General features: G+C 39.3%; 1 protein-coding gene and 1 long non-coding RNA gene across 2 annotated transcripts; one reads left to right on the forward strand and one right to left on the reverse strand.

Annotated features, from left to right (window-relative positions):
• On the reverse strand, nt 1-3,763 carry LOC115579326 (bromodomain-containing protein 2-like). The gene is made up of 2 exons (XM_030412830.1): nt 3,280-3,763; nt 1-394 (listed from the first exon to the last, which is right to left on the reverse strand). Exons 1-2 carry the CDS (start codon nt 3,309-3,311, stop codon nt 1-3), a joined length of 426 nt encoding a protein of 141 aa, XP_030268690.1. The 5' UTR covers nt 3,312-3,763.
• Nucleotides 3,764-5,411: 1,648 nt separating this feature from the next.
• LOC115579023 (uncharacterized) lies at nt 5,412-6,950 on the forward strand. Its single transcript, XR_003983581.1, has 2 exons — nt 5,412-5,593; nt 6,736-6,950. It is a non-coding gene; the product is annotated as an uncharacterized LOC115579023 (long non-coding RNA).
• The last annotated feature ends 6,489 nt before the right edge of the window (nt 6,951-13,439 follow it).

Here is a 13,439-nt window from a genome sequence, read left to right on the forward strand (position 1 = left end):
TCAGTAAAGCTTCACTTCGTTTTGAGGACAGGAGCAAGTAAAAAAAAGATTGTCCCTTAGATAGATTTCCAATTTCTTGACATTCACACTCACAGGCAGGCTGAGCTTGACTGAGTCAACAGGTTCATGGAAGGGCCAGGCGAAGTGATGCCTCCACAAAGACTTGAGCAGGACTTTCTGTAGGAACTGAAGTTGGTTAGTCATCCTCCCCTGCCGACTGGGGTCTCTAACCGGGGGCTGTGGGGGTCCCGGGTAGGAGCTCTGATTGACTGCAGGCATTCCAGGGCTCTCGAAGCCCTCATAGAGCAGTGATGGTTTTCGGATGCGTTTCCCGGCTGTGCCAGAACTCTGGTCCATCGTTGTGACTCCCATTATCCCCACCTCGACAAGGGAGCTGTAGAGAGTAGTTAAAAGACTAATTAGCTATTTAGCATAGGCTGTTCGGATGAGGCCAAGACAACTTGTGGCAAGGTAAATAGATATTAACTAGCAGCTCATACTGAGCAGCGTTTCCAATTCATCTCAACAGGATCAAACCAACAGTTAGACCAATATAATGGCAGTTTGTTGGATAAGAATCAAGATATTCTAATTCTCCAAATCTACATTTGTGGTGCATGTGCCACCCTATAAATCCTGGGATTATAATTACCACTAATAATTGTCCTGTGTGTCAGCCGGACATAACGTTCCCTTGTTGATATCCTGTCAAATTCAGTTAATCCTGCTATCCCTACTTCACACCCACAAGCATATAGTAAGGAGTAAATCCCCCTCACAAGGGATGTATTGTCAGTCACACGTTTCCCAGCAAGCCTCCGTCAGCCTGACTTGGAATAGACTCCTGCCAAATCAGCACTCAGTCCCAGGCAAACAGGCATGACTACCACTTCCTCTTCTCTGCATCTATCTCACCAAGTACACAGACAGAAGCTCCACCCCATTTCCCTGTAGAAAAAAAAAAACACTCACCCCAAAGGATTGTGGGTGGAACCATTTTACTGGTTACAATAATGATTGTCTGTTCTGACTGCTTTCCTGCAGATATGACCATAAAATGTAGGATACCATCTGGACCAGTTTACTAGCAGTCACAGTGTAATGCTAATGATCTCTTGAACATCCTGCAGTGCTGCACATTTTCAAATGTCACATTATCAAAACTGGGACTCTGTCAGGCACTGCAACATGTATGTGATAGGTAGTTTTCACTGGGTATAGCAGTCTATACATAAAAGGCAAGGGCTTACATTGGCCTTTAAAAATACACGACGATGTGTTATAGCACAATCAATAAAAAGAACATGTTTAAACTCACATCTAGAAGTTGTTGCAAGACCCTGACTTGACCTGATATGTAATTTTAGCAAATGATGGTATTCTGCAAGCGAATCTAAATATAATTTATAGGCCAAAACACTGCCATAAAAACAAAAAATAAAACATTTCCACCGACAAAAGGACGTCAGTATTGCGTCGTCAAAGCGTCTCTACTATATGACCACCAGGCTGGTTCAACAACAAAACACTGTGCGCGCCCTCCAAACAAGAGCATTCAGCCAGATAGGACAGACACTAGATACCAAGTAAGTAAAATAAGATGCGAAGCCAGATATCCTGTGCAAATTTAAACTTCCCCGAATGTATGTTTGTTTATTTATACCACCTAAATGGGATTAAAATGAACACGTGTATTGCAATATCCCATGCCAATTAAAAACCAGACTGTTTCCATTACTTGTTCCAATGGTTGATTGTTGCAATGCTACATTATGCTAATGGATGCCGTGTAAACTTTCTCTGTAATATTTGATACACTCGCATGAAAACCAGTTACTTATTGACCCATGAATGATACCGACTAATTTTTGTGTCTAGGACCATCCTCTTCCTTGTCGTCAACAGCATTGACTCACCATAGGACATCTCCGCTGGCCTACCGGCACTGCAAAACAAAACTCGTTCCATGTGCAAATAGGTGCATTTAGGGTCATCTGTGGGAAAACCTACAACACCTAGCATGTGTTGTCCATTTGTTTGCATTGTCATTGTTGCATGTTGCATGTTTGCATCATTCTGTAAATGAGGGGTGCCATCAGACATGTGTGTCTACTTCCTGTACCCCAGAGGTTTGTCTGCACTAGTCCACCATATTCAACAAAATTGTTCAATATACAGCAATATGTCTTTCCTTATTAAATTACTGTAACAGTGAAAAAAATGTATTTTTTTGTCTATGAGTTGTTTGTGGTAAGAAATCCATTTTGAATGATACAACTTTTGGAAACACATTTGACAGTTAGTGTACTTTATTATTAAAAAGGAAAATAATCATGTACAACATTAACAACACTAAACAAAAACATATTTATTTTAAGTTAGCTGTAAGTTGGATTAACAAATAAATATGAATAAAATGCGTGCGGAGGGGGGTAAAGGAAAAAAAACACTTTTTACTAAATTACAGTAGAGTTCAGTTAGGATATAAATTGATCAATTAACAGAGCTGGTGTGAGTTATTCATACCAAAATTAAATGTTGTTACTTTACTTGGGGTGAGTGACATTGAGAGATGTAACCAGGCAACCAAATGAAACACCCACACACATGGGTAGCTGCATTAGCCCTAGCGCTACAATACAGTACTAATGATCACAACAACCTCTGACCGTCACATGGCTACAATAACAACCAGATGGAACAAGAAGCAAAATATCGGTACGATCGTATCTTTGCATCTGGCAACTGCTAACACTTCTTTAATTCAAATACTTGTTCATTTCGCCAATCCCCAGCTGCATGTCTACCGTTACCAAAAGCTAACGGTGTTGTTAATGCACCTTTAGTCGAGCCGTTTAGATCAGAGCACTTGCAACTCTACAGCAGAAATACACCGCTCCGAGTCAAAAAGTCTGGCCGAGCCGCTGTTACAGACGAGAGCTCGCGCTTGTGAAGCTAATGCTAGCACTGCTAGCACCAACTGCCAGGCAGCGGGAGAGAGCGGCCAACGGCAGAGGCGCTCCGAAGATGGCGCCGGCGTAGTGCGAACAACAGTCGCAGCTTGTTACAACCCACAAACAAATTTTATTCCCTCAACAGAAATTTCGCTTTAACGACGCGATATTTTTCCTCCCGTAGTACAATCAGTGTCCATGTCAGTAGTCCATTCGTACAGCAAACGCAGGGTGCCAGCAACGATATTTTGGGGGGAAAATCAAGTCAAATGTTTACAATATTCCCCCTGATGGAAAGCTGAGAGTCAATTTTACCGGTAGATACCTGTCAAGGAGCGGGTTAACAGCCATATCCATCAGGATGGATCCGGATTCTGTTTTTAGCTAGACTCAGACCTGGACCCGTCTCTGTTCGTCAGTTTTCTCCGCTCCCCGCCACGGTGAACTCCTGTATTCTGCTTCGTTGAAATGGCGACGATGCGACTACACCCGTTCATTTATAGACCAGCCATCCACCCTATTGGATAGACCACCTCAGAATGTCAACGCCCTCGAAGTTCCTATTCGCTGCTTCCGGTGTCCGTCAAAGTAACCACACCCCTCGATACTGACGCTTCTCTGCCAATCTTCTGGGCCAACCTATTCGCAAGTTTTTTGCTGTCCGTCAAGGCCAATTGCACAATACCATTGGTCGAGCCTATTCAGTATTACAGAAAAGCCGTCTGTAACTGGTTCTTCAACATAATCCTGTACAAAATGCAAGGGCAACCAGGCCACCCTCCTCCTTATCATATTACATTACGGTCAACGTGTTGCAAAGCAACGGCGGGGATTGGTCAATAAGGTTGTAACGCGGGCTTCCAGGGAATACCAAGAACCCTATTGGCTCTTGCACTGGGTCACGCGTACCCTTCAGGAGCCAAGAGCCTCTCCCCAGCTCACTACTTACTGGAATATCCGCATTTCTGTCTTTCAGACGAGGCGCACAGCCGCCATCTTTAAGTACAGTGACATCGAGTGTTATAAAAGAATTACTTGCAATAACTGAGGTAAAACACTGGCAATACACACAAAACGCTGAATATTTTGCCTATTAAACACAACTGAAGCAATCTTAGTTCATCTGCTGCAGTTTAAGGCCGCAATTTCAGAACAAGTCAGACAAGGCCTCTGTGGCTCACAAACAGCAAAGTGGTAATAAGATTAAATCCAAGCTTACACTTAAAACGCCTTTAAACCAAATGTATAAAACGAGGCTGCACCCACCATTTACAACAAGGAACAACAAAAAAGACCACACCTAGCAGGGTAATAAGAGCTTCCACCTATTCACTGAATGACACAGCAGTTTCTCTCACTGACCTTAAGCTCAATTTGAACTAAGTAAAAGCTGCTTTAGCGCAACAAAATAGAGAATCACATGTATAACTGCGTTTAAACGTTAAAAGGTCGAAAGGAACCACGAAGAAAATCAATCTTATTAGGGGTTTGGAAGTACAACGACCAGGCATGACTTCAAGAGTTAACTGTAGATCAAACGAAAAGTTTTGTTTTTGTTTTTTTAAAACCCACCTTATTATTAAATGAGTACATTCTCACGAGATATCTGTAAAAGCGACCGACACTAAACGAGTTTGACGACACAAAATGGTTACCTAACCACAGGCGCCCATCCCCCACACCAAGGTTACAAATTCCCTACATGTCACTCAAACAAACCGATGAAAGTACAAAAGAATCGCCACAATGTAAAATAGACTGTTACTTAAGTTTTGGTAACTTCACGCTGTAAAAAAGAAGACTATAAATACAGTTAAAGTGGTCTGTTAGATTATGAAAGAGACAAAGAAATAACAATAAATGTTTTAGAAAGTATGACATAAAAACCTTGACTTTAAAATAAATACAAATCTCGACAGGTAAATTCCAAATAATGCGAAACCTTTCTTCATATAATCTTCTTGTCTTCCACCTCGATACTTTTTAACCAACACATTTCCCTCAAACATGTCCGCCTTCTTCCCCCATTCCCTCCGCGGGGTGGGGGGGAGGGGAGTCATGTGATGAAATAAGCCTGAGCGCACTGTTTATCAAAACTTGAACACGTGGCATTCCGCAAAAACCGCAAAAAAACGCGTCCACCGCTCGGTCTTTTGTCGAGAAAACGTCCCCTCCATGTCCACATCTTGTGATTTATACAAAGTATTGGGCCCAGATTTGGAAATAAAGTTGGCAAAATATCCGAACAAAGAACATACTTTCGACTGGATTTGGCTCGCTCCGATTGGTCATCTCGACCACGTGACGAGGACGAATTTCGTCGTCTACTATTGATTGTTTTTCCCAAACCTCCTCGATTGTAATCCTTTTATAGTTGCAATAATCCTTTACAGCTCGTGTGTAGCGTTCGAGTTTGTCTTTAAAAAGTAAGAAATGTCTTGTTTGTCTCCAGATGACGATTGCTGTCGATCTCATTGTATGTTGCAACACGAGGCACTGCGCATGCGCCCCTGCCATGAAGACGCGTTGGCAGCGGTGCACTGAGAGTCCAAGAGGCTGATCTAAGAGCAGTTTCGAGTTTTTCCACATGATGAAAGGGGAGATTCCACATTTCAGTGTTCCCTCGAAAAGAAAAGGAGGTGGGATTGAGCTGCAGGCCAGCTGTCGGTTTTCAGATTAAAGCAGGAAGAGGTTTCATGCTCCACGGTTTAAAGATGTTTTACAAAATAGAATATTGTTATATTTGTATTTGTTTTCACCAATTAATCTGACCCCTTAACTACAAGTAGACTATATCTAATACTTATCTTTTCCCCTAAAACAGTGTGATGATTTCACCATTCATTTCTAATAAACCACAAATTGGAGTAATCTCATAAAATAAAATAAACTTCTGTGGCTCCTTTCCCAAATAATTTTTTTTTTAAAGTTTGTATGTTTTTTGATTAAAGACTGACTATTATTCTAATCAAATCTCAAGAAGTGTTAGAAAAAATATCCTTGATTACAAACTATCTGGGTCAGAAATGTGTCAGTTAACTTGGGCATATATTCTTCATTTCTTGAATATTTCACATGTCTAACATAAACAGACTGTGTCCTGACTGATAAACAGTGAGTTTGCCCCACAGCTATTACTGTAATCTACAGATGAGTGTGCCCATAACTACATCATTCAAATGATAAAAGTTTTAATGTTGTTTCAGATGTTTTAAGGGTTTTCCAGGGTTGGTGTCAGTCATACTGCAGTTCTACATACAGAATACTGTGTATACTGATAATAATGTGCTGTGGATTGGTCCACACATCAATAATGTAAATATCTAATCAATAGATAGGCTGTTATGATTTATGTTTTTTCTCACTTATCATAATTTGTATTTCTACTATGTATTGTCATGTTTCTGTCTGAAAAAACATAAACACACATGCACATTTCATTCTAGTTTTTGAGCAAATTCTTTCATCAGTCTTCTCACCTGCTAACCAGAGGAACAAATAAAAGTTTTTTAAAAAGCCTGAAGAAGAATTATTAATGCTCCCAGAATGGATGAGGGGACTTAGATACAATTCACAGTATGTTGGGTTACTTTTCTATATTTGGTGGAGAAACAGGGTCTGACCTGAATATCCAGGAACACCAGTGTAGGCAAGGGAATGGGAAGGAGGGAGGGGTTGGTGGATTACATCAGAATCAGCCTCCTCTGACTCATCAGCAGTGCTCTCTCTCTCTCTCTCTCTCTCTCTCTCTCTCCCTGTGTGTCCCTTTGTTTTTTTTCAGCGCTTGGCTGCACCAGCTCGTCACATGATGAAAATCAGTCCAAAATGGTTGCCAAGGAAGCTCGCTCCTTCACAACGCCTCAGTTCTCCTGAGTCATAGGTTGCCAGAGTTTTAGCAAATCTACAGTAACCAGTTTTCACAGCCAAACTCCAGGATCGTGGCTTATTTTTGTGGTGTTTGCGTAAGACTGGTGTCATAAAAACACTGCATCAAAATGAAAGTATTCTGAGTCGTATGTATGTTGTGTGGTTGTTGTGATTGCACAACTGTGTAAATCTAGGACTCTGCCTCAGTCCATTTACTTTCTCTCACTATGGCTGGCTAGCCTTCCCTAGCAACAACAGTCCCTTTGACAACTGATACAAGCAGCAGCTCTCAGATACAGAAGAACAGCAGGCATTTAAAGATCAACACACAGGTTGGAGACCCCGGCAAAAACAACAAAGTCTGTCTTCTTCTTGTTATTGCATTACATTATGATAGCTGATAGCAGATGCTCTCATAATGTGACATTCAAATTGTTTTGATTGAACCTGAGGAACTGTACAGGGCCTTTGGTTTGGCAGATTGGTATATAAACATGTTTTAAGTATGAAGCTTTGTACATTCCCTCTGTGAATATGTATATATTTGATGTGTCTTCTGGTGCGCTGGATATGAATTTTTACCATGTTTGGTTAACATGCTTGGTATTTTTCTCTCTCTTTTTAATTTTTTTTTATTTTGGCAAATACATTCTTACATATTGTCTCACACAGTTACAGATGTACTTGTGGTAAAGTCACACAACATATTTTGTGACTTTTCGTTCTTCAATTATCCAAATGTTGCCCTTCCAAAGTATTTTTCTGTAGTATTTTTCTCTCTTTAATTATATGAAGCTTTTAACCTGATGATGTTGTCATTGTATATTTAGACGGTTAGATAAACTTTTACTTATAGGATTCAGTGTGCACAAATTTTTTATTTTTTTATTTTTTTTGCAATGTCTGGTATTTAATTTATTTCCTGTTCTTATAGTTCTTGTAGTCACGTGACCTGTCAGGTGATCCATTACAGGTACTAAGGTTTGTATCTGCACTTGTTTAAATGTCTGAACAAGAATTGAAGTCCAAAACATGGAAGATGGATGTAATAAATGTTCATGAGGACATTATCTGTCGTGCATACTTTATTTTTGTATTCTACACGTTTCCTTCTGTCCAGCACCAAGTGTTCAGTAACATGCTTGGATGTTTGGCTATAAACTTTTACGGAGACCTCAGTGAATCAGTGTGTAGGTGGATGATGTAGAACAAACTGTAACCTACAAGATGCCATGTAACATATGAGAGAGTGGTCAAGTTTGAAAGCTAGTTTTCACACTGATAAATGGAAAGTGTATATTCATATGCATATACAGAACACAAACACATTTGTGTCTGCCAAATGTTCAAGACACTCAGTAGGAACAGCCACAGAAAGAGACATTAACTTTTGTGTAGGTTATAGTTATAGTAGTTAAAGCTAACACTGTTCCTATTCACCTCTGTTGTCTCCTCTGTAAATCATATTCTCTCTGAAAAATTAAAATCAATTGCAAGCGTACTTTCATGTCACCACCCACACAGATGCACACCCCCACATTCAGCATGTTAAGAGTGCTGCTTACATTAACTCTGTCCATGAACGTGTTTCTCTGGGTTCTCTCACAGTATTTGGCACGAGCATGCTGATATTTCCATCTCCAGCTATTTTCATTTGCATTCCAGTGTGTTATTGTTTGTTCTACAACGCCCGTATTCAAAAACACACCTGAATTGTTTTCCAGTGTGCTCTGTTGTTACTGCCAGAGTCTCTGCCTTTTCTGTTTGTGCTTAGTCTTTTCCAAAACTAACCTTTTATATGTATTAACATCAGATATAGATGTATTTTCCTTACCTTTATCCAATGAACATACAGCAGCGAGAGCGCACATTTAGCAGCCCTAGCTGGAATATAGCAGCCTTTTTATTACATGCAGCTTTTTAAAATGAAAACTTGAAATTCTGTGATGCAATAATTACATGAATAAAATAACGATAACAGGAAACCTTTCTCATCCTGGCGTTTGTGTTTTAAGCCTAGCTTTAGTACCAAATTGTTTTCTTTCACACAGTGGACATCACAGTGTGTTATGTTTGCACTTGCAGAACAGTGCCCATTTCCTGAGTAATAAATCAACGATAAACATAGAGTGCTTATGGTGCGATGTGGCATAGAAAGCCAAAAGTCTGCAGGTGACCAACCAAAGACAACAGTCTGTCTAGCCAAAAATGTCTTTTGTAAGATTCATAACATGGTTCGAAAAGACTGACTGTTTTATGTTAGTTTAAGACACACTGTATCTTAATCCAAGAGACTATTTTAAGTGTTAAGTGTCACCGTTTTTGCAAAAATATTCTGATATAATGTCACATTTTTTTTAATTTAACTTTGAACTGATGTTTTCTTCAAAGCTCATGAGCAGCACAGTTCCAAGAAGATAACTATCCAAGTCTAGGAAAACAACAGCTGCCTACTTATGCAGTCATGCAAAATGAGTTGTAAATGTGTGAACCTGAATAGGGACACTTCATTATACTCTCAAAAAAGGGACCAGGGACTATGAGCTGAGTGATTTCCATCCCAATGGAGGTGAACTTTCTCCTCCAGAGAGTTGGTGGAAAGAGAGAGAGAGAGAGAGAGAGAGAGAGAGAGAGAGAGAGAGAGAGAGAGAGAGAGCAAATTAAAGAGTTATCAATGCTGTAGCCAGTTTATTTTTCAAAGTATTTCTAATGTAATTGTATTCATACAGAAACTGTGCACCACACAAACCAGCAGCAGGAAGGGAAATGCTTTAAGAACCTGCAGATAAAATCAACAAAGATGAGCGCTGACATGAAATGAGATTAAGATTAACAAGCTTCCTAATCCTATATGTGTAATCTCTTTTGTAGCATATGTCTTTGAGCCTTTAGAAGGGTGTGGCTTTAATATTTCTTTACTGTTTCAGGTTAAAAAAAAACCCTGAATTTGTGCGTTCCAGTACACATCAACAGTATCCACACTGGCATCAAATTAGAGAAGGTGGAAAAATAAAGAAAAGGAGGGACACTCAAGAGACTCAAGAGACTGCAAGACAGCGACAAGAAGAGAGGTGTGTGTGTGTGTGTGTGTGTGTGTGTGTGTGTGTGTGTGTGTGTGTGTGTGCGTGTGTACACACAAACGGCATGGGCTCAGGTGTAAAAGTCTGGCTTGTCATCCAATTGTGCCTCCTCTCCCCGCCTGTTTATCTCTTCCTCAGGAGGACGTGCAAAACAATCAAAGAGGAAGCCTTCAAAGTCTCCAACTGCTGCAACTGTATTTATAGTTGTTTTATTCATTCTCCCGTTTGAAAATGATAATGTACGTGAATAATCAGCAGCTAAATCAAGTGATTTTTTTTTTTTTTTAAAGGAAAACCACTGACTGAATTTAATGAGTGGATTTTCATTTGAATGACTAATCACTGAAATAGACCAGAAATCAATTTAGATTTTCTCAAATCTTTCTTCAAGTCTTCACTTTCACTTCAGGCAATTAAATCTACCCCAAGTATATAAGGGCATAATAAAGGAATGAATTACATAAAATATGAGATGAGCTGTGACAGAGTGCCAGGTGCACCAAACATGCTGTCATAGCTGCTGATTGGCTCAGGATTTAGCAGACAGTGTGAAATACTGTTTCAGAGAAAGGAGCTTATCTCAAACCTTGTCCGGGAAATAAGATTACTTTTAATTAAAGGTGATTCTGTGATTGGACATTAGTCCTGATAAGTAAAATCATCAGGAAAAACATCTGACCTTGATAGTAGAGATTAGGTGTTAAATTATACCCTTTATCTAATAAGGCCCTATAAGAATACTTTTAATAACAAACAGTTTTCATTTTCAGCAAAGACTGTTTGTGAGATCTGAAGTTCAGTGAACTAGCAGGCTTGACTACAGTTTTAATGTGCCATCTAATGACCACTGCAGGTAACTACAGTTCAGGTTATTGAAATATGTTGTGTTATGTCGCCATCTGGTGGTCACTAAACTTGTTAAGCGTTTGTTTTCAGTTACATGAAGGCGGGAGGAGTAAGAAAATGTTGCCTGCAGTCAATCTCAATAATGGTAATGATGATGTAAATTTTTAATCGTATTTAGTCTGCATCAGCACTGTCAGGGTGGGACATTGTAATCCAAAGTAACAAAACGAATGGGAGCCTGTAATTGATGATACTTTATTATTTTTATTCTGAAAGACTTTGACACCAAGCAAACTCATAACAATGGCAGTGTTCACACTCCATTCTTTTAAACAAGTGTTTAGGAAAATATGGGGATATAAAATATATATATATATATTATACGAATAATTCTTATATCATATCTAAGACGTTATCTTACAACTTCTTCCTCCATAAAATTTCCCTTTCCTGCACTCACCTCCACTCAGGAAGGAAACACAAAGTGAAATCTGATGAAGTCAGAATGACTCTTCATCTTCGCTTGAAATAAATTTTGGTCAGTAGGCGATGTGAGGGAGGATGAAGGGGGAAGTCGTCCCCCTTGTAAGCAAAATTACCAAAAATCATCCCCCTTGTTAACTTGCCATCAGTCTCCATCCGCTAGTAGCAGAAAGTGTGTTAAAATCACAAGCGATCAGCTCCGGCGTACTGTGGAGTCAAGCCGGGCACGGCTGCTTTGTGATCCGGCTGTCTGGTTTATTTTTGATGAAAGCCGCAAAAAAGCTGCATAGAGCAGATCGCACCGACAGGAAGTCAGAGACACAGGAACGGCATAGAGCATCCGGTCAATTTTCAATATAAAACACCATGTGCAGACTCCCGATTGTATAAAAACAAAACAATTACCAGAAACTATTTTGCACAATGTTCATTGTGTGTCCTTCAAGGAATTTAGATAGTAAAAAAAAATCCAAGTAGTCATGTAACTTAAAATAACCCTGCTTTAAGTATATTGTGAGAAACATGAGAAAACCAGCCTGAAAAATAGTGGGGCTGTTAAGCTCTTAAAATATGGACAATCTTGCTTTTTGTGAAAGAAGCATGAAACTTTCAGGGCTTGTTCTTGATTACCTAAGCTTTAATTTAAGATGTGGAGGCATTCTCAGTTTGACCCCCGAGGTCAGCTAGAGGTCATTGACCTCTGTAATATGTCATTTTCATGCACAAAATTGTAAATTTACAGGATAACAGAAGTAGATGTCCATAAACCCCTCTGTAATTATTTTCCCATCTAATATGACAACAAAATAAAAAAATATATTTTTTGCCTGGCTTTATTACACAATCTGATTTTGTTTTTTAAAATGTATGCAAATGTGCGCATTTTTAATGAGATAAGGCCTCATTTGCATATTTAAACATTAAAATACAAAAAACTTGCAATACATTTTTTTCTTAGCTTAACATGAGTAATCAACTGAGAAAGTTTCATGGTGATATCTATTATTTAATTTTTTTACCCTATTCACCTGTAGTGTCTCGCCTTAAGTCACTCACATTCCTAGTAACCTTCACTGCACTTAATGATGTTGACCTCTTAGAGTGCTATCAATGGCATAAATGAGTTCCTCATGCCCAGAAGCTTAGAAATACATATTTGGTTTACATTTTGATCACATTTAGATCCTAAGATACTCACATTTACAATTTTGTGCATGAAAATGACATATTACAGAGGTCAATGACCTCTAGCTGACCTCAGAGGTCAAACTGAGAATGCCTCCACATCTTGAATTAAAGCTTAGGTCATCAAGAATATTCCCTGAAAGTTTCATGCTTCTTTCACAAAAAGCAAGATTATTGAGCTTAGCAGCTCCACTATAAACTCAGTCCACTGCATACAATTTAAAGGTGTATAACATTAATTCTGTTATAAAAAGACAATTGTAGTGGGGAGAGATGGAAGATAACTGGATTAAATGGAACTGTAGAATTAGAAATGTCACAGTTATTGTCGTGTTTACTGTATTAACATAAGCGCGAGACCACGTACTGAATGCAGGAAAACTTTATTCAACTCTCCTTCGTCTCTCTCCTGTTCCATAACACCTCTTGTGTGTCCCACAGCGCCCCCGTGTGTCCCCCTTATGCTAGACCTCTCACATCCATTGAATAGACATTATCAAACACATACAATAACACCACAGTTATGGTTAAGGCGTCCTGCATCAATGTCCTTTGGGAGGTGTACATAGGTGTGCCGGGGCCGGGTAGTGCTCCCATTGGGCCATCGCCCCCTGTTGAAATTAATAAATCACCTACTGATTTTGGAACAACATTTTTCAGACAGAACGACAACTGTGGATTGTGTATCACTTACATGGAAAACACAAGAAAGGATTTTTAAAATGTTATATATAGACAGCAGAAATTGTTCCATTCTCTTGATATTAACATGGGAACCTGTCTATTGTTTTAAGACAATGAATTTCTGTTTTGGTCTAACGTAGAGTTATTGTCAGACACATGTTTATTCTCAATTTAACATAAAAAACACAATGTGAGTGGTCCCTCGTGTATTTCATTTTTTCATATACAGATTAAATTTGTACATCAGCAGAAATCTTTTGTTTTGCTCCTTTAAACAGCCAACATGTCCGTCCCTGCTGAAGCACCTGTGAGAAGTCCTGCTCTTTGTTGCCCCTGACCT

This window comes from Sparus aurata, chromosome 3 (assembly GCF_900880675.1).
Source record: "Sparus aurata chromosome 3, fSpaAur1.1, whole genome shotgun sequence".
NCBI classification, from domain to species: domain Eukaryota; kingdom Metazoa; phylum Chordata; class Actinopteri; order Spariformes; family Sparidae; genus Sparus; species Sparus aurata.